General features: G+C 36.8%; 1 protein-coding gene and 1 non-coding gene across 3 annotated transcripts; one reads left to right on the plus strand and one right to left on the minus strand.

Moving 5' to 3' along the window:
• Positions 1-237: 237 nt before the first annotated feature.
• On the plus strand, positions 238-17,795 carry LOC18426345 (dihydrolipoyllysine-residue acetyltransferase component 2 of pyruvate dehydrogenase complex, mitochondrial). 2 transcript variants are annotated; one of them, XM_088865407.1, is made up of 18 exons: positions 238-373; positions 2,729-2,865; positions 2,989-3,278; positions 3,387-3,427; positions 3,981-4,036; positions 4,822-4,896; positions 4,989-5,081; positions 7,570-7,815; positions 7,951-8,023; positions 11,466-11,560; positions 11,768-11,853; positions 11,952-12,027; positions 15,233-15,300; positions 15,386-15,452; positions 16,161-16,256; positions 16,340-16,442; positions 17,032-17,127; positions 17,386-17,795. In XM_088865407.1, the coding sequence occupies exons 3-18, from the start codon at positions 3,109-3,111 to the stop codon at positions 17,454-17,456; spliced, it is 1,512 nt and encodes a 503-aa protein (XP_088721533.1). In that variant the 5' UTR covers positions 238-373; positions 2,729-2,865; positions 2,989-3,108; the 3' UTR covers positions 17,457-17,795. The 2 variants fall into 2 exon arrangements, with proteins under 2 accessions (XP_088721533.1, XP_006833061.1); XM_006832998.4 differs by having other exon boundaries at positions 3,154-3,278.
• On the minus strand, positions 15,782-15,912 carry LOC148783830 (U6atac minor spliceosomal RNA). The gene has a single exon (XR_016047588.1). It is a non-coding gene; the product is annotated as a U6atac minor spliceosomal RNA (small nuclear RNA).
• Positions 17,796-24,367: the final 6,572 nt, after the last annotated feature.

Consider the following 24,367-nt stretch of genomic DNA (forward strand, 5'->3'; position numbering starts at 1 on the left):
ACTTGACGTAAATTAGAATGCTAGATGATAGGAAGTATGCAACTTTTATACAGGATGGAAAGAATAAAAGCTTTCTCCTAAAAAGTATGGTGGGATGTGGAAAAGTAGAAATTGGGGGCGTCTAAAATTTTCCCTAAATTTTTTGAATACCTTTCTTCATATTGCCCTCAGCGCACGAGGTGGCACGTAAATTTCAGTTCTTGTTAAATATCTGAAAGAGAGAGGGGCTGTTGGTTTGTTGCCAAAAGAGCTTGAAGGAACGACGAAGAAGCGAGGGAAGAGTTCAGTTTTAGAGAGAGAATGATTGCTGCCAAGTTGGCTCGGCCATTGGCCAGTCGCAGGAACCAATTTAGTCGCATCTCCAACTCTGTTGGTAATTCGATGGATTCCATTTTCTCCCTCTCTCTGTTTTCTCTTTTTTTTTATGTCAGATCTCTTCTCGAAATTCTTGGAAACTCGATTTGGGTTTTGTTGTTTGGGTCTTTTTAGATGTGGGTTTCCATTTGTACTGGCTATGGTTCGTCTTTTGAGCTCTGGGTTTGAAGAAAAAATGGGAGAGAACGTGATTAGCATTTATGAGTTTTATGAATTTTTTCTGGGGTTTATGAATTATGATAGGATTATTTTTGCCCTTATGTTAACTATTACCCTAGAGGTTTGCTGAGGATGTATGTTAATCTCTGATGCGACCTTTCGGAAGTAACAGGACCCTGTTACTTTCTCTCTCTATGTATATATATTCCTATGCCATTGTTTCGCCCTCTATATTTTCTTTTATGTTTTTTCATTAAATGGTGTTTTTTGATGATTTGATCTTCAAAAGTTACTGGTAAGAGGACTAGTAAGAGGATGATTGTGTTGCCATTTGAAATTGATTTTTAAATACGAAAAGGTGCCGATTCCCATTGATGTTGCTGAACCAAGATTTTAGGATACCTACATCGGCTGATGAATGGAGAATTTGAGTTTTTCATTCTAAAGTTTGACTTTTGAGTGGTTGAGATTCACATTGGGAGAATTGGGACTCTCAGGGTTTGGATATGGAGACTGGGTCTCTCTCTTCCTTTTTATTCTGGATAATTGATCGCTGTGTATCTCTATAAAAGAAAAAAAAAAAAAAAGAAACTCAGAAAAAAAAAGAAAAAACTTGGCTTGATAATTGAATGCTAGTGCCATATAACATTTGGCGCTGTTCTGACTGGCTCAATCAACTGGTTGTGGCTAACTTACTGACACTTATTTCATTTGATTAGATTGAGTATGCATAGTCGACAAGATGAGGATTAGTAAAAAAATTGTAACCATCGATAGGTTGGAGCACACTTGGTGCTCCACTGGCTAACAATCAACTGGTTGTGTCATATAACATTTGGTGTTCTACTGACTAACAAAAGCAACAATGCTTTGAGTTTCAATGACTATGCCGGAAGTTTAGCTTTAGGGCTGATTGCCATGCATGTCCTCGAGTGAGTAAACTCTGACATGGATCAACCAGGAAAAAAAAAGAAAAAAGAAGACCATGTTCCAGCATTGTAGTTGTAAAACTCTTAAGCTTTAGCACAGCTGTGTGTGTGTGTGTGTATTGCACTGGTGGAACTTGGTAAGTCTTAGTTGAGTCTTAAAAACTTGGCTAGAGCATAAGCTGCACCCATCAAGTGAATCTTGAATATTAGCCATGAGTCTGTCAACAATGATTATAGTTGATTAAATTTAGAAATATTTGTCACAAAATGATTGTCATTCGACTTGAGCTAAATGTCTATGATTTTAGTAGTTGCAGGAATTTTGTATTTGTGCTGGCTCTCCCCCTCTGCTACTTCAAACACAATCTTCATCTCATTAATTCTTGAAACTCTCTCCCTTGCTGTTTCATACTTTGGATCTTTCTAAATATTATTGTTCTCCTGCTTGTCTGCCTCTACCTCTCTCACTCATTATCATTCACCAGTCAACTTTAACTTCTACTCATGTTGGCACCCTTGTTCTAGACAAATTATATATCTAGTTAGTTCTGTTTTAGTATGGAAATCTAGGTATAACGTATGGTAATCAGTTTATTTACTAGTTTGTATGCCATCATATTAGATCTCATCTCCGTCATGTCATAAACTAATCATTGTTTAAGAACTAGGGATGGAATTATGGAAATTCAGATGAATCTTTGAGTCAACTTGGTGTGATCACATTGCATTTTTCTAACAGTGAAAATACATGGGAAAGATTCATGATTTGACCAGCCAACTCTTAAAAGTCATGTGAGTCCCAAAGTCGCTTTGGCACCTTTTCATTATATTTGGAGAGGGGGCTATCAAGCCTTTCTATTGGAAGCTCTCTTCTTGTTTATTGATTTTAACCTTCTAAATCATTTACTTTGTTCCTTTTGAGTTTTCATCTCTTCATAGTTTCTGTTTCACAAAAAGCAATGTATACTTCTACATCTTTGTCTGTCTACACTTTTGTTTGCAATTAGATGTATAAACTTTGTTATGAATAACAATGCCATGGGGCTTCTAAAGTTGGATTTGGCTGCTGCATTGTGACTAATTTGCTAATAGTTGTTTATATCAAGTTTTTCATTGGACACCTGATTATATCAAAATCTCCTTGACATGATGATACAGGAAAGTATCAGGCCATCAATAATCAATCAAGCAGTTCTTTGCATGTGAATTATAATCTGTCTCGGGTTTTCTTCTATGATTTTCTTGTTTATTGGAATATCTTGCAGGTCTTCTAAGAGGACATGGACATGGTTTGGCCCCAGAAAAGAAAGCCAGATATGTTGTCTCCCCCATTGGAGACTCGCTGACATCAACGCACAGCTTCCACCTTAGCGATGGATCCAGAGCTTTTGATTCAACTGAGGCAATAGAACCTTGCTTCCTTTTTTTTACTTTCTAGTGTCCCTTTTTTGTTTTTACTTTATCTCCATTTATTACTTTTGTCATTAGCAGCCATCTTATCTGCAATTTTGATGTTACTTATCAGAAAATCAGGCTAGGCAGAGAAAGAAAGCATTGACTGGAAATTAATGAATACGGAAGAAGACTATAGGTTTCATTGATTCTAGGCAGTAGCTCTCTTTTGATTCATAAATATTCTGGTAGTATGGAATGTTTACTTGCTCCTAAATATGTCCAGCATTCTTTTCAGGTTTCTCAGCTTGCAAAATGCAAGGAAATTTTTTCACAAAGTGTGACTCAAATGGGTTCACATATGGCAGCCATATATTATACCTCTTGCACTAAGAGCAAGAGATTTACCAACACCTTTGCTGGGTTCGTTGCGGAATTCTTCACTCTCCGTTCATAAACTCAAACACTAGTATCTAGTTTGAATTATCATTTTTATATAAACTACCTAAACTTGGTATTCTTCTGTTTCAGTTCACTGATCCCTGCAAAAAGAGGATTTGCAACTGACTCGGGTATGGTGTTTCTTGCCGACCAAAATTTCCCATCTTTTTTTTTTTGTTGTTTCTGGCATGAATGTGATGTGTGGGACTTTCAGTTCTTTTTTTTATCAAAAAGTTTCCAGTGTTCAACGTTTATAAAAATCATTTAGGATCAGTAAGTTCTGTTCTTGTTGTTAGCTGCTCTTTAGCAGGTTCATTGTCTTCTTTTTCCCATGATACTCTCATTGTATCTGCATTTTAAAGGACTCCTACTCATGTAATAAATTTTCCATTAATGTTTATCATAAACGTATTAATATTCAATTAGTTGTATTGAACAGTGTTTATAGTGATAGCTGATATTCTGGCTTGTTATGACCATATTAGATCCTTTTTTTTATGAGCGTCAACTTCAGTAGGAATAATTCTAGGCATACACTTGGCAATGTAGCAAGATTGAGTAGAACTTCTTTAGCGACTCTATTACATGTGTGTCAAAATTTTGGAAGCTGATGTTCTACGTGCGTTTCTGGCTAACATATGCATCTCTACATGTTTATAAGAAACTACACAAATGTGATTTCAGGGCTTCCTCTGCACCAAGAAATAGGAATGCCGTCTCTCTCTCCCACAATGACCGAGGTATGCTTGGCTTTCTTATCTTAGCGATTTCGTGATGCACGCCTTTTGGTGGAGGTTCTAGTTTAGTCTGAAATGAAAATGTAGTGAATGAACTCTGACACTTAAAAATTGATTTCATCTGTCATCACTTTGTGAAAGAATAGCCTAGTTCTTAAAATGCGGATTATTAATTAAAAGTTTTGTGGATTGTTAAAAGAAATATCTTCTAGTTACCTTGTCCTTTGTTGTTCCTTTTTCTTTATTCCGGAAGTGTTTCTTCTTATCAAATCATTTTTCTTGTAAGGCTTTTTGTCACCATAGCAAATGTTGTCACAAGGATATGGGCCATTTAGATCTGTCAGTTTGAAGCAATATACTGAAAACTGGAGTGGACTGCCCAGTTCAAGTGGTTGAGCCAGGAAGGTGCTGGAAAAGTTATCCTGTGATAAAAAACTGGTCTTTCGAAGAGACCTGGTTGAACTTGTGAACCAGTTAGTTGAACTAGAAAATTTGCCTGTTATTTAGAAATTGTCTTTATTTATTTACAACCATGTGAGCTGATTGAGCTGGATTGGACTGGACCGATCCCTTCTGCGGTTCCATCTCTTTTCCAGCTTTTATATCATTGGCTTAAGCTCTGTTCAGTTCCTTTTGTTGATCTAGAAGTTGGAGCTAAATTGGTAATGAGCTTGATTCCAGTCAGAAGATTATGGTTTTGATACTGCTGTCTTGAAGATGTGTATATCTGTCAATTTTCAGACAACTTTGTAGTTCTTACTCCTTGATTAATGTTTCTGTATATACAGGGTAACATTGCGAGGTGGCTGAAAAAGGAGGGGGATAAGGTCTCACCTGGCGAAGTTCTATGTGAAGTTGAGACAGTAAGCACTATTTACCATAACGTTTTTGAAATAGAACCTTCTACTCTCTCATGCCATAATATTGTGTTTACTATTCATGTATCTTCCAATAGGATAAAGCTACAGTTGAGATGGAATGCATGGAAGAAGGCTATCTAGCGAAGATAGTACAGGGGGATGGAGCAAAGGAAATCAAAGTTGGGGAGGTATACTCCTGACTCTACAATCCTATTTACTTTTGTGCTCTGTAATGCTTTTATAAAAATAATTACCTGTGCAAGTTTCAATCAATGATTTGTACAATTTATTGTTTTCTAAGACAAAATTACAGTAATCTCTCAGTGCACTCATCTACCCTGCAAACCCGATTAAAGGAAAATCTGGTAATGAATTATGAAAATAGTCAGACACTCACACCATAATCTTAAATGGATGAGTAGAGCAGACCTGCTGTGTTTTCATGATGATCAATGAGACTTAGAAGTGGATATGAAGCGTGGGGTTAACTTCACTTTGTTGTTTGCTGTTTCCATTTCACGTAATTCTTTTCTTGACTGTTTTGTTGTTTACTTTTTTACTCTAAATAGTTTTGATACGGACTATAAATACTGATATTTGGTTCTTCTATTTTCGTCGTTCTGAGTGCCTTGACTTATTTAGAACTTGAAACGGTAAAATATTTTGAACTGTTGCGACTGTAGTAATAATCTAACAATGTGGTTGGTTTGGTAATAGTTTGCTTTTATGTCATCCTACGATTTTTTCTTTAGTCATATAATTCTGGCTATACAATTACTTTGAATGATTTTGTGGCATAGAATTTGCTAGGGTTTATGATTTTATAATTTTCTCTTGACACGTATGACTTCTATTGAGATGTCCCTTGAAGTGAAATTTACGATTCAATAGTTACTGCTGTGATGGAATCCTAGTGCTTCTGTTAGTCCCTTTGTTTTCTTTATATTCTAGTTTCATTGTAATATTGTTTATTTTTTTTCCATATCCAGTGTCTTTTAATAAGTTCTAAAGTTGACGCTAAAACTTTCAGAGCTTCACTGGTTTTTCATAAAATGCTTCACAGTTTCCGACTACTTTGTTTTCTTTCTACATTAGAGAATTTTCCAGAAAACTGAAAATATTGAGGATATATTTTTTATTTTCATATCTTTGCTTTTTGTTAAAGTGTAAGCCTCTAAAAGGGCAAGAGGAAGGCCCAAAAGGAAGAAGTAGTGAGAAAAGATATAGTGACTTCTGTTCTTATTGAGGGTATGGTCATTGACAGAGAAGAATGGAGGAACAAGATTTATGTAGCTGACCCCAAATAATTGGGATAAGGCTTGGATGATGATTATTGTATTTGCTTTTTGTTATAATTTTATGGTGGCTGTCTTTTCGGTTGGTAAAGTTTATGTAGTTTTCAATTTTTCAAATGGCTCGTCCACCAGACCAGTGAGGGGTTGCTCCAATCATAACTGGTCCGGCCACCTGGTTGAACTGGTCAGGATGGATGTAAAATAATAAGATAAATAGGAATAATAGCTTAAAAAACTAAAACATGTTACCAAAAAGGTTGCCATCTTTGTTTATTTGGTCTAACTAATCAAACCGGTTAGTCTAACTACCTAAAACTGGTCAAACTTTGGTTCTAACCAGTTTTTTATCAAACTCGTTTGCTTGCGACCCAAAGGTACCAGTCTTGATTGCTATGATTACAAGGATTTGGTTGGTATTTGACTTGGATTTCAAGATACAAGGGGTTCTCTCTCGGTGAATTATTTGGGCCTTTTCTGGTGGGCATTGTATGGTAGCCTTTCATATGAGGTTGTTTGTTCCTGGGCCATTTGATAGGAAGGGGCTTCCTTGCTGCAGCATCATCTGGTCTCCAGGTGATAGTAATCATTTTCAAGGTCTATGTGACCAGCTAATGAAAGGTGGAATATTCATTTTCTGTCTATCTTGATGGTATCCATTTGGTTTTGTGTGAACGAATTCTTTTTTTGATTATGGCCCCGTATTTTTAGAGATGATTTTCCTCATACCTTTGATTCAGGTGCACATACTAGGTTGTTAAAGAAAAAAAGACACGATTCCTTTAAAATGTGGATGTTGGTATTTTTATCTTTAGTGTTCTTTTTTACTTTAGTTATTCCTTCTGAATTAAGTGTTCTTTTATCCATTACCCACATAGATATCATTTTTTTTACAAGCTTTAAAACTGGAAAGATGCTATGGCTGCAGGACAGATGTGCAATTCAATGTATTGTATTAGAGTGCGAGGAGAGACATCTGTTTTAAGTTGTATGTAGTGAAATTTAAGTATTAGTGTGTTGTTGCTTGGTGCCTTTATGTGTCAATGTATGCAGGTGTGCGTGATCATGTGCTTGTTTCTGTATATGCATCGTGTAGGTCAGTGGTGGGGTTTGACTCTGGGATGTGTGCTGCAGTTGTTAATGCTGTAATCATCAAGATAGGTGCCCAAATCTCAATATAGATTGACATATAAGCTTTTTGGGAGGCAGATTTTATCTTGCTATTTAACATGGAGAGTTGCATTTCACTAGTGACTGTTCATGCTTATTGATGATATTCAAATGGTGCCTGGGGTCTGAACTCCTATGACCCTTCTTGACACGAAAGTGTTCTGTTTTGCAGCTGGAATATTTTCTCAATTCTTTGAATGTTGATCTTATTTAGGTGATTGCAATAACTGTGGAAGAAGAGGATGACATAGCCAAGTTCAAAGATTACACAGGTCCATCTTCCACTGCTTCTGCTGCCCCTTCTTCTGGTGGTTCATCTGAACAAGCCCCACCTAAAGAAGATGTTCCCCAGACTTCTAGTGTTCCTGAATTAAAGAGTAAAAAGACAGATGGACTTTCTCAACCAGATGATCGCATTTTCTCAAGCCCCCTCGCACGAAAGATGGCAGAAGATCACAATGTGAGTAATTATGGTTGCTAAACTCTTCCATGACTTTTAATTGAGGGAGAGCTAGATATAATTTATTTCTTCCTTTATCCTCTTACATATATGTCTTCATCTTGTCTTCAAGTCAACCTGTATGCAAAATTTCAGGTGCCCCTTTCAAGCATCAAAGGTACAGGTCCTGATGGGCGCATTGTGAAGGCTGACATTGAAGATTACTTAGGTTAGTACTTATGCTGTGCCTTCTTTAGTGGATAGCCTGAAATTGATCTTTTTTTCTTGGTTCTTTTACTTGGTGTGTTGTTTGGCTTGTCTAGATGGTCTTTTGAAGCTCTTTCAGTGGGCATTAGTAATTAATTTTTTGTTTGTTGTTTCTTAACATGCTATCATTAAAATAACAAATAAAAATGTGCAATGGGTGCCCAGATGATCAATGGCATATTGCCCAAAATACCATGCTATTCCTGATGACACCCATGTTAGCCAGTTGTTAGCCACCTTGTTTGTATCCCTATATTCACTATTTACTACATTTTTTATGACTTTGACAACCACTGATTGATAGCTACACGTGTCTCCCAAGTTTCCAAGGAACAGGAGAGCCCTACCCCCCTGAAGATCAGATTGATGGCCTATTCCTAGGGTGTGCATAAGTTGTAAATAGCACGACTTTCCATGTGGACATTTGTCTGGAGCCAATAGCTACATATAGCCCCTTATATGGAAAACACCACTTCCTAGGTATAAGGGCAAACTTCAAAAAGCTCTTTCCCCCTTATTCCGAGTAGAATGGTTTGGCGTGGCCTGTTATTTTTCCATGTAAAAGGATGCTCTAAGATAATCACCCTCAATTAGTCCTTGACTCCTTGTCCAGTGAGCTCATTTGTTGGGATCTGCAGTCCACCCATGGTAGTATTGTTCCTCCACCACAATTAATATCTTTGGTTCCTAGGGCTTCAACATTACACAAGGCTGGTCTTTCGATTCCTTATTGCATTGGACCTGCTAATATTGGTGAACACAGGTTCCCTATAGCTGCCCTAGATGCTGTTAGGTCATCTATTTTGAGGCCTTCTTTTAATCTTTCCCATTCACCCATGAAGTGATCTCTGAAGAAGAACTCCAATACTATTATATCCAGGCTCTGTCATGTTTCCTCTAAAACTCTATTTTCCTCTTATTCCAGATGTAGACACTTTGTAGGAAAGGACAATCATTTTCGTATGGATCTGCTCTTGGTTTAGCCTTTACCCACCAATACCTGTAATAAACTAAGAAAGAAGGTTGGCATCACCTGGCATATTTGAAGAGATCAATTACCATCCAAATTATCCATTAAAAATTTGCTGAACCATAGATGACTCATTGATTGCTCCTCCCCTCCGTGTAATATAAACATGCTAGGATTAACCATAGGTTTGTGTTGTAAATGGGGAGGCACAAGAAATTCTCTGTATGCTAACCTTAAGAACATGGCCACCAGGATCTTTTTCCTTGCAGTACTTCGAAATTGAATGAGAAGCGTGGAATCTCTGCACATAGTTTACCATCCATGAACATAATTGAACACAGCTTGGAAGTTTCAAATCCCAGACCATCTATCTTGTCTATTGCTCTTCCCGGAGATAAAGTTCATCAGTCACAATGTTTTAAAAAAAGGACCGCCCAGCGCGGCGCCCAAGGGGCCTTAGGCCACACACCACTACCTAGGCGGCCCAGGCAGGCGCTCAGCATCCAGTTATGAGCAGGTGCCCAGGCCCCTGGGCCCTTTTATATTTTTAAAGAAGAGCCCCTAAGGGTAAATGAGGTAATTTTGACCCCAAAAATGCTTAAAATGAGTATGGGGGTTACCCCCCAAAGTAAAAAATAAAATAAAATAAAAAATCCATAAACCCTAAAACGATTAACTATACCTATTTCTCATAATCGAAAAAAATTTGAACAAGCATCATAAGCATCCTAGACTATTAGATTTTTATCTCTTTCAATTTTTTTCACTAAATTTTCTGTGATTTGAAGTTTTGAACAGGTTTGTTCTTAACATGCGATATGTTTGTATAAAAAAAGTTTGTTACAATACATATAAATGCAAAAAAGTACAAAATCAACACAAACATATGCATGTATGTGTGTTTAGACAGCACATATATGTATACATCTAAAGAATTTGTACTACAGGGCACCCTAGGTTCTTTGCGCCCACCTAGGTGCAGGGTGTTGGGTGCCTGGCTGGCCACCTAGGGACCGCCTAGCGTTTTTTGAAACCTTGATCTGTCAGCCCTAATAGATCTGCTGGTCATCTCTTTCAACATATGCAGACTTATCTGGTCAAAAGAAGTTTAAATAAAGGCATTGTGACCTATATTGAACCATACTATTCTTTCTCCTGATGCTTGTGATATAACTTATCTTGGATTGAACCCACCTATAATAGGTTGTGGGGCCCAAAAATAAACCCTTATGACTGGAAGTAGATATGGGGTTATTCCCCATATCGTAAGAGGTTTGAATATAAGTTTTCGTTTTGTCCATTTTTTGATGTTTTTGCCCCTTACAGTACATATTATTGGACAACTGGGACATAAATTATGGAGAAAGGTCCAAAACTAGCATTTGGGCCGGAATTCAGCTTGGGCTTGATTGGCTAGTTGTTGATGATTGCAACAGTGCTATGTCCCAAGTTTGATTGTACTGCTGAACTATGCCCCACAAACCAAAAAACAAAAGGAACAAAATGTCCACCTCTGGATTTGGGAAGGACCACTATGGAACATGAAAAAATGCATTTATTGCAAACACAAAGTCATTATGCCTGGTTAACAAATTTAAACATGGTACAAGTGAAAGGCATGCAGAAGAAAACCCTTTAGCATTGTTCATAAAATTGAACTTGTCATTTGCACATCATACAACTAATGAGAGGCGTTCCTAGTCTAAGATCATAAGGTGTGAACCATCCTATGTGGATTGAAGTTACACGGAGTTAATGTGGTTTAACAAACTTTTAGATTGACCACCTTCACCCTGCTTCCGCAGGAGTCCTTTAAATACTGCACTTTAACTGTAATTTTACCTCCTGATTTCATTATTCTTGTACCATTTCCTTTTCAATAGAAGGCATTTTGGAAGCAGTTGTAAAATGGGTCGACCTGCTGTGACAATGACCAATAAAAATTTTCTTCTCCAGTTTATACTGGTTTTGGGGTTCCTTTGTTTTGAAATTGTGATTCTTAATTGGAAGTATAGTCTGACTCTGTTTTTTGCAAGTATGTATTTGAACCTAGAAGTAAATTTCACATTGTTAGATTTCCCTACTGTTTATACATTGTATTCAGCTATAACATATGTATAATTTGTATTCTTGCAAGTCTCTCTCTCTCTCTCTCCTCCCTCCCTCCCTCCCTCCCCCCCCATAGACACATGTAGTATGCCTATATAACTCATGCTTTAGTATCATCAATGCATGAAAATGTAGTTGCCTATAGCCCTGCAAGTTCTGATTCTCCTTATCTGTAATTCTGTGCATGCTTCGTATGTGCCAAAGGCTGGAGTGGCCTAAGCACCTGAACTTGGTTCCATATCAGATTTTTATTCCTTTTAATAAAAGTTTTCCTTTACTTATAGTGCTTTATCATGTTATAAGGTGTTTCATTTATTTTATGCAGCTAAGCAGGGTCCTACGCCTGTGTCCAAGGTGAAGGATACTAGAGTATCTCAAACACTAGAGTATGAAGATATTCCACTTTCACAGATAAGGAAGGTAATGATGATTGAAACATATATACTGCCTGGCCCCAAAACCATTTTGTGGATAGGGATATTACACACACTTTTTTAAGTTATCACGCAGATGAGATATTTTGTATTCTTGATCGCACTAGTTTTGTTAGTTCTGTCGTTTATTCTGAAGGTCAAGCGGCTTCTGCTTTATAATTTGTTTTTTCCTCGATATACTTTCTTTAAACAGGTTACTGCATCACGCTTGTTGCTATCAAAGCAAACTATTCCTCACTATTATTTAACTGTCGATACACGCGTTGACAAACTTATGGAGTGAGTGTTGGATGCTTTTCATAGTGTTACCATATGCATAACAAGTGCTAATGACATTTTTTTTATTGAGATTTAAATTCTTTTCTTGCCTCATACAGATTGCGAGGCCAGCTTAATTCCTTGCAGGAAGGCTCTGGGGGGAAGCGTATTTCTGTCAATGACTTCGTAATAAAGGTCTGTGGTGTTGATTTATTCCCTTCACAATCGTCTTTCTACCTGTTTCCTTGTAATATCTAGAGGTTTTATGAGATGCTTACATTTCATAGAAAAGAATTCACAATTTCATTATTACTCCATATCATCTGGTTTAGCAATACTACATTGAAGTAAATTTTAAATTTTTTCCAACATTTACAAAGTTAAGTGCCAGTTTGGATGTACCCAAATTTGAAATATTTCAGATGCCAAGAAAAAAATGATTAAGATAGAAGGTAAGAACCATTTGGATAACCTCATAAAGATTTCTAGTTCATCCAAAAAGATATCACTTTGCCCTCAAAACAGCATGTCAAAAAAATTCAAGTGGGACTCAAAATCTTTTTTGCTTTAGTCGTGTTTGTCTTGAAAACTTTACCCTCCCGTGCCTCTGTCTCTCTCTCTCATCAACAAGGTCTGTCCTCCACACGTAGGCCTCTCTCTCTCTCATCAAGGCCTCTCGTCCACACGCAGGCCTGTCTCCCTCATCAAGATCTTTCCACATGCAGGCTCTCTCTCTCTCTCTCTCTCTCTCTCTAGTCTCTCTCCCTTTCAGGCTGTGCACTAATTTGTTCTCTAGTTTCTGCAACTTTTGCAAATCAAGTAGCTTGTTTCGCTGGTGTGTTTAAGATCATTTGTGGCACGTTGTTGTCTTCAGCTTTTTGGTTGAGAATTAGTGGTTAGGCAGAATTCTTGGGTTTTCTGCTCAAAATAGAAGCTTCTACGAGAATGGGGCATTTTGGAGCTTTAGTAGCTTGGCATCAGCAGATCCTCAAACTTTATGCCTTTGTTGTATTAATTTTTTGTGTTTTTATTGGATACTATTTTGTAGGTTTTTGTTGCTTGCCGTTTTCATGTTTGCAATGGTTAATCAATAGGAATGCCAACATAGCAGCCTTTGTTGTATTCATTTTTTGAGTTTTTATTAGATATTTTTCACAGGTTTTTGTTGCTTGCCGTTTTCATGTTTGCAGTGGTTAGTCAATAGGAAAGCCAACATAGCAGTGGTTAATCAGTAGGAAAACCAAGATGAAATAACTGCAGAAGAAAAACCTTTCTCTTTGTGTGGAAGTTATGGCATGAGTTGTTCTTTGGTGTTCTCAGATTGTGTCGGACCCAAATCACATTTTCTTCTCATATTTTAATAAACATCCAAACAGTCTACCAACATAATAAAATAAGATCATAATGTTTCTCAATTGAGGAGGAAAAAACTTGCAATTTTTTCTTTGTGATTATGTTTTTCTTTGACATCCAAACTGGCCCTAAAGTAGATTAAGAAGAAAAATTGAAATGAAGTTAAAAATGTAACATTTATGTAAATTTTGAGTGAGAATGGCTTCTACCAGATGTCAAAATTCAACTATCAATTTTGTAGACGGATGTTAATGGAAATTCAATTATGAAAATTTAAATCTTTATTTTGAACCACAAAAACTGGATCTCGTTATTCCAATTAAAGAAAAGATGGCTGTAAAGAAGAGTTCGGATGCATGTGAATAAACAGTGCATTTTACATGTAGATGCTTATAAAATCCAATTTCTCTGCTTCATGGGCTAGTGAAGAGCAATTCATCTTGCATGTCTTTTTGTTTTCTTCATATTTTGATGGGTAATCTCCTGTGACATGCCTCCCTGGTTTCCCATTCAGTCTATCTCTCTATTTTCCTTCCATCAAAGTAAAACAACATATTTCCAGGAGGATTTGCATTCTGTTGTACGTGTCATGGGTGATAGGATCAGTGGCTACCCTAATGGAGCAGCAATGCAATATGTTGTGCTGTGATAGGAATCATTTACTTTGGAAGATGTGTGACCTGTAGGAATCTTTTGAGGTATCTTGAAAGAGAGAAATAATGGGATTTTCTGTGGTTTATTTTAGAGTTATATGAGGACTGGAAATGTTGGTACACATGATTCTGTTTACCAAGACTAGAGTAGTGTCTTGGCTTCAGCATGGAGGACCCAATTCAAGAGTGGACAATAGTTCCTTGAAGCAATATCCTGTTGTCCAAAGCAAGCAGTGCAGGAGGTCAAACCATGTGTCCCTAAGATTTTTATAGTTGCTTGAAAAGGCATTCAGCTCCATCAGGTGTAAGAGGTCTCATTAGAGATATCCCTGGCAGAATCTTGAGTAACTTTGCTGAGTCAGCTGTTCTGTGACTTAGTAAAGTTTCAAGCCAAAGCTCTCATGATGGGTCTAAAAGGCTTTATTTTCATTGTTCTCTGAGGCACAATGATCATGGCTTGATTCGTTGTTTCTAGGTAGGTCAGCTTGGTTTGCACGAGGGAAGTTTGAACCTCCACTCAATCTTTGCTTGCAAACCTGGTATCTCACCAATAGTCAAAAGGCCTGGTTGGCAATCATGGAGTTATTCACCCAATGTGATTGGATAGGTCTGGAGCGTTGTCATTTAGCTTTAGAGATTAACTATTATTATGTAAAAGATTTTCTCTCAAGGGAATGGGGTCGCTATGTCTCAATTTCACTTGCTTTGGGATGCAAACCCCCCCCCCCCCCTCCCCCTGCAGAAAAAAAAGGAACGGATATCCTACTATGACGTTTTCTTCCCATGCATTGTGAATAAACTGGCAGTTTACATTTGTTGTCCATCAAGAACAACAATAACAGCTAATAATCAATGTTGTAAAAAGCAACTGCTGGGCAGGCAAGCTGGCCCAGGAGGGGTCTGGGCACCTCGGTGCTGGGTGGATGGCTGGTTGCCTTGGTTTAAAGGTGCCCCAGACACACATGTATGCATAGATTTGTGTCTAGGCTGGTGGACAAGAGGCAAGCGAGACGGGCACCTAGGTTTAGGTGTTGCTTGGGGCCGCCTAGGCACCCGCCAATGGGCATGGTTAGGCGGGCGCCCAGGCTTAAGGCACTAGGCGCCACTTGGGCTGCCTGGAGACCTACCCAGGGGCATGGTACTCAGGAAGCCCTGCCTATGCGGCCTAGGCAGGGCAGTCCAGCCCCCTAAGCTAGGTGCTGCAGCTGCTTAGGTACTAGGTGGGCCCTTTTTTGAAAGTGGCAATAAGAAAATAATATAAATGAGCTGGTGCCTTGAGCAGGATTGATGCACATTTTGTTCCATGTATTGTTTATCTTTCTCATGTTATGCTAATCAGTTGGTTATCTTTATCCTTCTATATTGATTTAGTTTTGACATAAGCTTAATCTCAGGCAGCTGCCCTCGCTCTTCGTAAAGTTCCTCAATGCAACAGTGCATGGATGAATGAGTTCATAAGACAGTACGTAGTAATTATATGTATATGTGTTCACTATTATTCTACTCTTATAGAAGAAATTTTAGTCATTGCTCTTAACAACGTGCAGGTACCATGATGTCCATGTTGGGGTTGCAGTGCAGACTGACAATGGGTTATATGTTCCTGTCATTAAGGTTGGTCATGCTGATCTTTTTAATGAAATGTATAAAATCCTGCAATAGTATTTTTTGATAAATGAGTTAAACTTTTCTGAACCATACCCCAACAGTTAGGTTCTCCCATGCTCATGATTTTTCTCACTTATTTTCTAAATATTGCCTGCCGTCTAAATTTCTCTTTGCAAAGATTCTTTAAGAGTGTGACCTCCTTAATTATTTCAAAATAACAACTTCTTTCGTGTTTGTTATAAGCAAATGCTGGGTCTAACCGGAATCGCCTGGTTTGACTCGGACTGGTGAGTGATTCCCACCTATTTTTTAATTATTATTATTTTTTTTAATCTAAAAAAATTGGGTAAGATCCACCTCAAAGAGGTGGGTAGCCCTAACCGTATGTATTCGGTAACAGAAAAGCCCAAAGGCTGTTCCCATCGCTTCAGGGGAGATGCCAACTGTCTCTTCTTTCAACGAACACGATTCGTTTCTCCAATTTGTCTCTTCCGAATCTGTTCCCCAGATGGTCGATCCAGAACCCAATTCTGTGTTCTATAACACTGGTTAAAATTGACTAGTGTCGCTGTAGTTTAAGCTACATTAACCCATATGCCTGTGATTTTCAGTGTCAATGATGTCTTTTATTAAGTTTAGTTCTCCTTATAATGTCATTGGCTTTTCTCAAATGGTTTTTCTTGTTCTGGCCCATTTGTTTTTGATGAATCACAGAATGCAGACAAGAAGGGACTATCTATAATAGCTGAAGATGTGAAACATTTGGCGCAAAAAGCGAAAGATAACAATCTAAAGCCAGTAGATTATGAGGTAATGCTGTTAATCAAAATATTACCTTGATATAATGCATTGTTACTTGTGAGATGGTTATAACTGAAAATGTTGTTATGCAGGGCGGCACATTCACTGTGTCAAACTTAGGAGGGCCCTTCGGAATTAAACAGTTCTGTGCTATCATCAATCCACCCCAAGCTGGCATTTTGGCTGTGGGATCTGGTAAGATAACATTCATCAGATCCCTTGGACTTTGCATCTGAATTCTGTTTTATTATATGCATGGACTTAACATATCTATTCTCAAGTGATCTTCTCCCCTTTGATTTTCTCTGTGTATGTGTGTGTGTGTGTGTGCGTGTGTGTGTGTGTGTGTGTGAGAGAGAGAGAGAGAGAGAGAGAGAGAGAGAGAGAGAGATTCACCATACTCATGGAAACAACATTTTCACAGATGAGGTACCCCTTGGGAATGCTCTTAAATGGAACTATACATGGGGCAGATTACACATGCTAACCAACACACATGCACACATAACACACAGGGCCATAAAGTGGTCATTTATAAATTCGGCTTTGACCATTTGGAAATGGTGGTTTATCTGGACATTTATGTTTCTGCCCCTACCCTTTTTTATTTTTATTTTTTTTGACATGTCAATAGGTATAATAGGTAGGAATGGAAACCACCATGTCACATTGTGGCTCAGCCACCCTGACTATTGCGGCCTCGGCCCATTCCTATATGTATTTTATGCCCTTATGTTGATTTTATTGATGTTAAACTATAACTTGTGTTGGATTGTTGTGGCAGCTGAAAAGAGAGTGATACCTGGACAAGTGCCTGATCAATATGATATAGGCTCCTTCATGTCTGTCACATTAAGCTGTGATCACCGCGTGATTGATGGTAGGCCATTGTGTTTATTTTACAGTGAAAGTATTCGTATGTATTCATGCCAAGAAATCATACCCATAATAATCAAAAGATCAGCCTAAGGAAAACAGAAATGATGGACCTCTGAAATATTGCCTCTTTGTTGGCATTCTGAAGCTTATCGTTATCCTCTATACTGTGGTACTAGCCGTCGTATTGATGCAATAATGTTGGTAATACTAATATAAATCATAACATCAAGGCCTGAAGCTTGCTATTGTCTTTGTCTAGGGGCCATTGGTGCAGAGTGGCTAAAGGCATTTAAAGGGTACATTGAGGATCCAGTATCAATGCTGTTGTAGTTTTTTCCCTTGGATTTTTTGAGGAAATCAGCCTCTCAATTTGTTGCCAGGACATTGTTTGTTCACTAGCTCGTTCTCAGAGATTCACAATATCTCGTTGAACATTTTTGCGGCTGTGTCGGAATAAGAGCTTTTATTATTGTGTAGAGATAATAAATGTTTTATTTTCTAGTGCTTCAGTCGCATATTGTGAGCAGGACTGAATTAGCTTTGATTTTCATTTTTTTTCCTTTCCTTCTGTTTTGTTTTTTCTTTTGCCAATTTACTACAGAATATATATTTGTTACATGTGGTTTCTTTGGCATTTTTATTCCATTCTGTTCAACTTTCTTCCTACTATCTTTTGGCCCTTTCTGTTAGACTTCTTTTATTTGTGTTATTATTAATCATATTATGGCACCTACATTAGCCAGGTTTTCTCTCTATGTGCAGACCATTGAGTTTGAACTTTCACTTCTTCGTGATTTCGCTTTCTTTATACAAGTACATCGTATCAACGGATTATATTTAACCATAAAAGTAGAAGATGGGTGTAGGTTTTGAGATTTTGATTTCATTCGTTATTTTCATGGTTTTTAAGTTTGTCAATGAAAAGGTATGCCTAACAATGGACAGGGCAGCTTGGCCTGCATCTGAGCAACTAGGGATTAGCTACAAAATATAGCTCGAGGGTCGGGCTACCATTGCTCGAAGGTCAGTCTGGGCCTAGGACATGACCGTTGCGGCCCGGCTTGGGCATCGGGCATTCAATCCATTATAGGTTTGGTACCTAAACCTATCCTTTAGGGACTTGGGCCGAGCTTGGGCTAGGCAGATCCAGCCCGTTGCCGTAAGAAAGGTATTGGAGCTAATGTAGCAGCTTGGAGCTTAGGGTTTAGCAAAAAAGATAGAGAAATATTAAAAAACCAGAGATAAAAAGAGCACTCGTGCTCTAGGGTTTTGAATAAAAGTTCATAATATGATTATTTATCATATTTGAGTACATCTCTTATATAAAAAATTTATAAACAAAATATTGATCTGGGCCATCCATCTAATTTAGTCATGGCAATTTAATATAAAAGACATTAAGTGGATACAAAGACAAGATTTAAGGAAAATTATTGCTTATGCCTAAGTGAATAAATTGATTCAAGAAATAAATAAATAAAAAGACAAAAATGTATTCAATTACTGATTTCACTTCATTTTGTAAACTTTAAGTTTGTTTCTCTTATATAGTAACCACGAGCAGTATTCTTGGCTGTATTAATCCACTCTTCCTCCAAAGAATTCGCTTTTGAATTTGACAGCTCGTTGTCGGAGGTTTTACCACGATATGAAATGAGATGCTTGACATTAAAATATCGGAAGTTTAAATATGGCTGGGAAGCTTCAATTTGTAGGCATTGTCATTAATCTTGCACACCACATTTCATGATTGATATTTAGAACAACTTGGTCCAGAATCATAACGAAGCATAAGAGGAAAAGAGTCTTGAATCACTTCTGATCATACGTCTTCAGAGATACCCATTCAAAATAACTTTAGAGTATACCAGTAAGAGTATACTGAGAAGATCAAAACTCTGAATTTTTTTTCTCTTGGAAACATTGTAATTCAACCTTAAAGGTATACAATTCAAAATAATTAGAGATCAATATTTTTCCAGGTTATGGCGCCTCTCATATATATTTTATCCATCATGTTTTGTGCAAATTGAAAACTAATATTGATGCGATGCAAGCGCGCAACATCATCGATCATAAACATACATGAGGAAAACTTCTCTTAAATTGCAAGGAAAACTCTGAACTTTAAGCCTTGCTCTTGTTGATTTTTTTGAGATTGACATGCAAATATTTGGCTTCTAAGGTTTACGTTTTGGGGAGGATGATACGGAACATATTTGGTTCTTCCATCAAAGCAAAATACCTTTGGAGAGAATCTCCTATATTAAACTCACTAGCTAAGAGCTTAGGACAAAATACCTTGAACCCTTTGGTGTGAACATCATGTGACACCCTAAATTCAGGTAAAATTCGAAGAAAAACAATATCATTATCATTACCTCTGTCAACGCCAATTCTCCTCGCTACTTTTTCTGGGGACTAAGAAACCAATTACCTTCAATACGTTGGGAACAACTCTTTGACATCCACTCTATTCTTCATCAAGAGTCGGAGTATGTACAAAATCCTTTCTAGCTGTAGGATCTTCTTTTTATCCTCTTTATGAATGCGATCACCATTAGAGCTATGATCACCAACTTCTTTCTCAACACCAAAATATTCATCCAAGTACTTGTCAAAGACTAATGATGATTTTTAGAACTATTTGATGAGAATAAAGTTTCTCCATGCTTGTCCTTGGATAGAGTTCCATACACTTTGGGATCTCAACCTTGAGACTGGTTTCCAACCTACTACTATCCCTATCCATATGATTAGCTACCTCTCTTCTTGGAGCTTGATCATGGAAATGATTTATGGATTCCTCATCTGGCTCATTCTCATACTCCTGAGATGAAGCTTCAATCTACTCTAAACGTAGAGCTAGATCATGGAAAGGATTTTTTTTTTTTTTTACCAAAAGTACTGCTTTTATTGATAACTATGAAAAAGAAATTACATCATCAGAGACAATAAAAAAAGGGATAGACGCCCCACCCTTAGCTAACAAATCAGCTACTGAATTGGCTTCTCGATAAATATGAGAAAAGGAGACCGAAACAATAGTTGCCAAATCCATCATTTGCAACCATATGGACCGAAGTTCCCAAGGGACTCTATGTTCCTTATTGCACCACATGATAACATTAAAGGAATCCCCTTCAATCGTACAACTACATCTCATATTCCTTCTAATGAAAATCTTCAAACCACATAGCAACACACTCATTTCTACAAAATTTGCCATAGTAGAACCTATCGGACCAGCATAGGAAAGCAGAATATTACCATAGCAATCTCGCATCACACCTCCAATTCTTGCCAGACCTAGGTTGCCTAAGGAACTACCATCAAAGTTAAGCTTTAAACTTCCTAGACACGGCGCTATCCAAATATATCTTGGTCTAATGTTGCCACCACATCCACCTTAGAAATACCCCATCTCTCTTTATTAACTGACAACCATGACCATATAGAACTTTTAATGGTCTGGATGAGTTTATCAAAAGGAATAGCAATCCCTTCAAAGGTCTTCCTATTTCTTTCCTTCCAAACCTCCCATAATATCACTCCTAATGCAATCATTCTCATAAATCAATGGAAGGGATTTATGGATTCCTCAGCTGCCTCATTCTCATATTCTTGAGATGAGGCTTCAATCTATGCCAAATGTAGAGCTAGGTCTGCAATCCCTTCTCACGAACTAACATCAAGTGCTTGTAATGTTTTGACTTATCCTCCTTTTCCTTTGCATGGAGGCATGGCTGTTGATCTAGGGCACAAAAATTGATGTTACATTATGGTGCTATAGTAGCATGCTATAATATCGGCTACAATAACGTGCTACAGTACTATCTGTATAGATCGTCGAGGTCTGATACCAATTTGGCGCAAACCTTGTAGCTTGGAAATAGAGTTTAGCAAAGAAAATAGGGAAGATCCAAAATTAGAGAAAGATTAAAAAACTAAAGATAAAGGAATGAGTACTTACTGCTCTAGGGTTTCAAATACAAGTCCACAACAAGTTGATTTATTATACTTGAATACATCTTTTATATCATAAAACCCTAAACAATAATCCTGGTCATCAATCTAATCTAATCATGGTAATTTATTATGAACAACATAAAATGAATAAAGAGACATAAAAACTCTAGACGTTACTACTTATGCCTCGAAGTGAATAAAATAACTTAAAAAATAAATAAAAGGCATAAAAGGACAGATTCAATAACTAATTTGCCTTTATGTAGTTCCTCTTGTAAATTCTAAACATCTCTCTTATCTAGGTACTTGAGAACAGTATTCCAGGTTGTATCACGTGTGGAAACAAGTATTATAAAAGAGACAAACAAATTGTTCTTCGTAATTATTCGTCGACGTTTGCAAGCATTTTAGTACTTCTAATTGGGACTTGGTTTTCGATTTCTGCGTGTTCTCCATAAGTACAATTTAATATAAGGTGTCAACCTTAAACAATCAATTAAGTGCACCTCCAAACCCTACTAGAAGATGAATTTCTGGTATCAAAAACCTAGTCAAAAGACCCTTAATTATGAAATTTTATACACTAATAAATAGTTCAATTGAACAGATCTTCAAACACTTGAAATCTTTTGAAATGAACGGTCTGGATGATGTATAATAAGGTGCATTCTTCTTAGGACTTGGATCCTTTTTTCTTTTCAATATCAGATTATCAGTTCAGGGGTTTTCCAATATTAGAACAAACTTTTTTGAGGTGCGCCTTACTTTTAGAGTATAAGCTTGATGTCTTTTTTAAACTTTTCATTTAGTAAATGAACATTTTATAATATTTGAATATACTTAATCATGAAATGACATTAGATGGAATGCTATCATGGATGCAATTGTGTGAAAGCCTCGATTTTTTTTGGTTTTTTCGTTTCATGCAATGTGTTAAAACACAGAATCCATGCCTTGGTCCCAATCCAAATCCGCTGGATCGTCAATCTGGATTGGCTGGATTTTAGATTTAAGATTGGTTGGATTTCCGATCTAGGATCGGCTTGATTATCGACCTAGATAAGATAGATCAGTGATCTAAAAAAAAATTGAAGAAGGGGATTTTAGGGTTGAAAAAGTCGTAAGAAATAACGAATGACAAAAAGTAAAAGAAAAAAAATAAAAAAATAAAAAAGGAGGAGGAGGTAAACTAGGGGTTGAGGGGTCTAGTCCTAAACAATCAATAGTCTAGATCAATGATTCTTGATTCGGATCCCCATGTTTCAAATCACTGCTTTCATGAAAGGATGATGCAGAGGAGGATCACATAAGGAATATTGGGCATGGTATTAAAACAACCAAAAAAAAAAAAAAAAAAACTCCCTATATATTGGGCATGGTATTAAAACAATAATAAAAAAAAAATGCCCTATTAACCATGATAGAATGGAAGTTCACAAGTGGGGAAGATTATTGGTAATTTATTAATTAGACACTTATTGGGATTTTAAGTCTGGGCTTGGAAATGCATACATAGCATATGTTATCAATCATCAAAGATGATTCTCATAAGAGTGCCGCGCAATGTTGGGGTCGAAAAATCAACTAATCCCCTCTCGAGATGGTACCCCTCTCGAGATGGTATTTCTTTCTCAAGTGTGTTTTTTGAGGTGATCAGAGAGCATGTGGATATAAATGAGGCTCTAAAAGCTATATGGAAAGGACCATCAAAGAACATCCATTCGGTTTTAAAAGCTATATGGAAAAGACCATATATTAAATATATTTCATATATTCCCGGGACCCAGATCCGATAGTGTTTGGATTTAAGATTTGGATCTCGACCCGATCCGACAGGTCCAATTCTTGGACCCATACCTAAACTCGGATCAAGTCTACCCCTCTGGGTCCATTGCCACCCCTAGTTTCTTGAAACTTTATGGAAGGTCTCTCTCCCTTTCATAATCGGCTTGGCAAGAAATGAACCAAAAAGTAAAAAACAATTATGACCATTCCTTCCAAGCGAGATAAATAATATAGAAAATTTTGAGATTACATTCTAGACTCCCACATATGAGATGAGATTTGTTTTCCTCGCATGGAGAGCTTGGAGTATAGAATTTGATAAATGTAGCCTAGGATATTTATATATTATGGAGAGCCTTTCCATTTGTACATCTTTTACAGATTGATATAATGGGTGTGGTGCTCTCTCAAACCCATTGAAGCATGTTGCATCCTACCTAAACCTTAGAAATGGATAAGAAAATATATATTTAAGGAAAATGAACTTCTCTACTGCACAAAAATTGATTCCCTTTTTCAATTATGGTGGTAGTTAAAGCATGTTGCATCTATGTAAGACAAAAATTTGCAAGTTGCTGAGAGGGAGGTATGTGTGTGCTAAGTCTCAAGCTATTTATGGGGAAGTCCATTGAGTTTTTAGATTGGGTTGTTATATATATATGAAAAAGTTTATATAAGGTTGTAACTTTAAAATGTAGAAATAATGGTGCACCTCAAAAATCCATCATAAAAGGTTGTTTGGATATTGAAAAACTCTCTAATTGATCATCTCGACATCGAGATGTATGAATATGAAAAGATAAAAAGATTTTGAATCCACAAAATAGTGCATCTTGCAACACATTATATGAACCGTCCATTTTCAAGATTTTCATGTGTTTCTAGATTACATTAGTGATGAAAATTTTATATCAAAATTACATTAATGATAAAATTTAGAGGTGCGCCTTAATTGGATTGTTTAAGGTTGCAACCTTATGCAAACCACACCCACATATATATATATATATATATATATATATATATATATATATATATATAGAGCCGAGGCTCTAAACAATCAAATTTGAGCCCACCTCAAGAATTTCACTAGAAGAGGTTGTTTTGATGTTGAAATATCTTCAAATTGACTATCTTGCCATCAAGATGCTGTACATAAGAAAAAAAAATAGATTTCAAATTTTGGAAACAATGTATTTTATAATGCATTTTTAAACTGTCAATTTTCAAGATTTTCAAGTTTTCATAAATCTACCGGTATACACTATTTTTGAAGCTTTAAACTTTATAAATAAATATAAAAATATATTTTAAGGCTACCACAAAGAATTCCCACATTGAAACCACATCTCTCGACACTATTTGAAGGTGGGCTCTGATTTCATAAGGTTTAAGAAGGTTTTCCTTTTTGATTTTTTTTTAAATTTTTTTTCCTGTTTTAAGAAGGTTTAAACTTTATAAATAAATATAAAAATATATATTTTTTG

This window comes from Amborella trichopoda, chromosome 1, assembly GCF_054954075.1.
Source record: "Amborella trichopoda isolate Santa Cruz 75 chromosome 1, AtrichopodaSantaCruz75HAP2 v2.0, whole genome shotgun sequence".
Lineage (NCBI taxonomy): Eukaryota > Viridiplantae > Streptophyta > Magnoliopsida > Amborellales > Amborellaceae > Amborella > Amborella trichopoda.

Coding starts and splice junctions, on each gene's coding strand:
- LOC18426345 (XM_006832998.4), top strand. CDS start 301: ATGATTGCTGCCAAGTTGGCTCGGCCATTGGCCAGTCGCAGGAACCAA. Junction 5,082..7,569: donor AGGAAATCAAAGTTGGGGAG/GTATACTCCTGA, acceptor GATCTTATTTAG/GTGATTGCAATAACTGTGGA. Junction 15,453..16,160: donor TATATGTTCCTGTCATTAAG/GTTGGTCATGCT, acceptor GATGAATCACAG/AATGCAGACAAGAAGGGACT.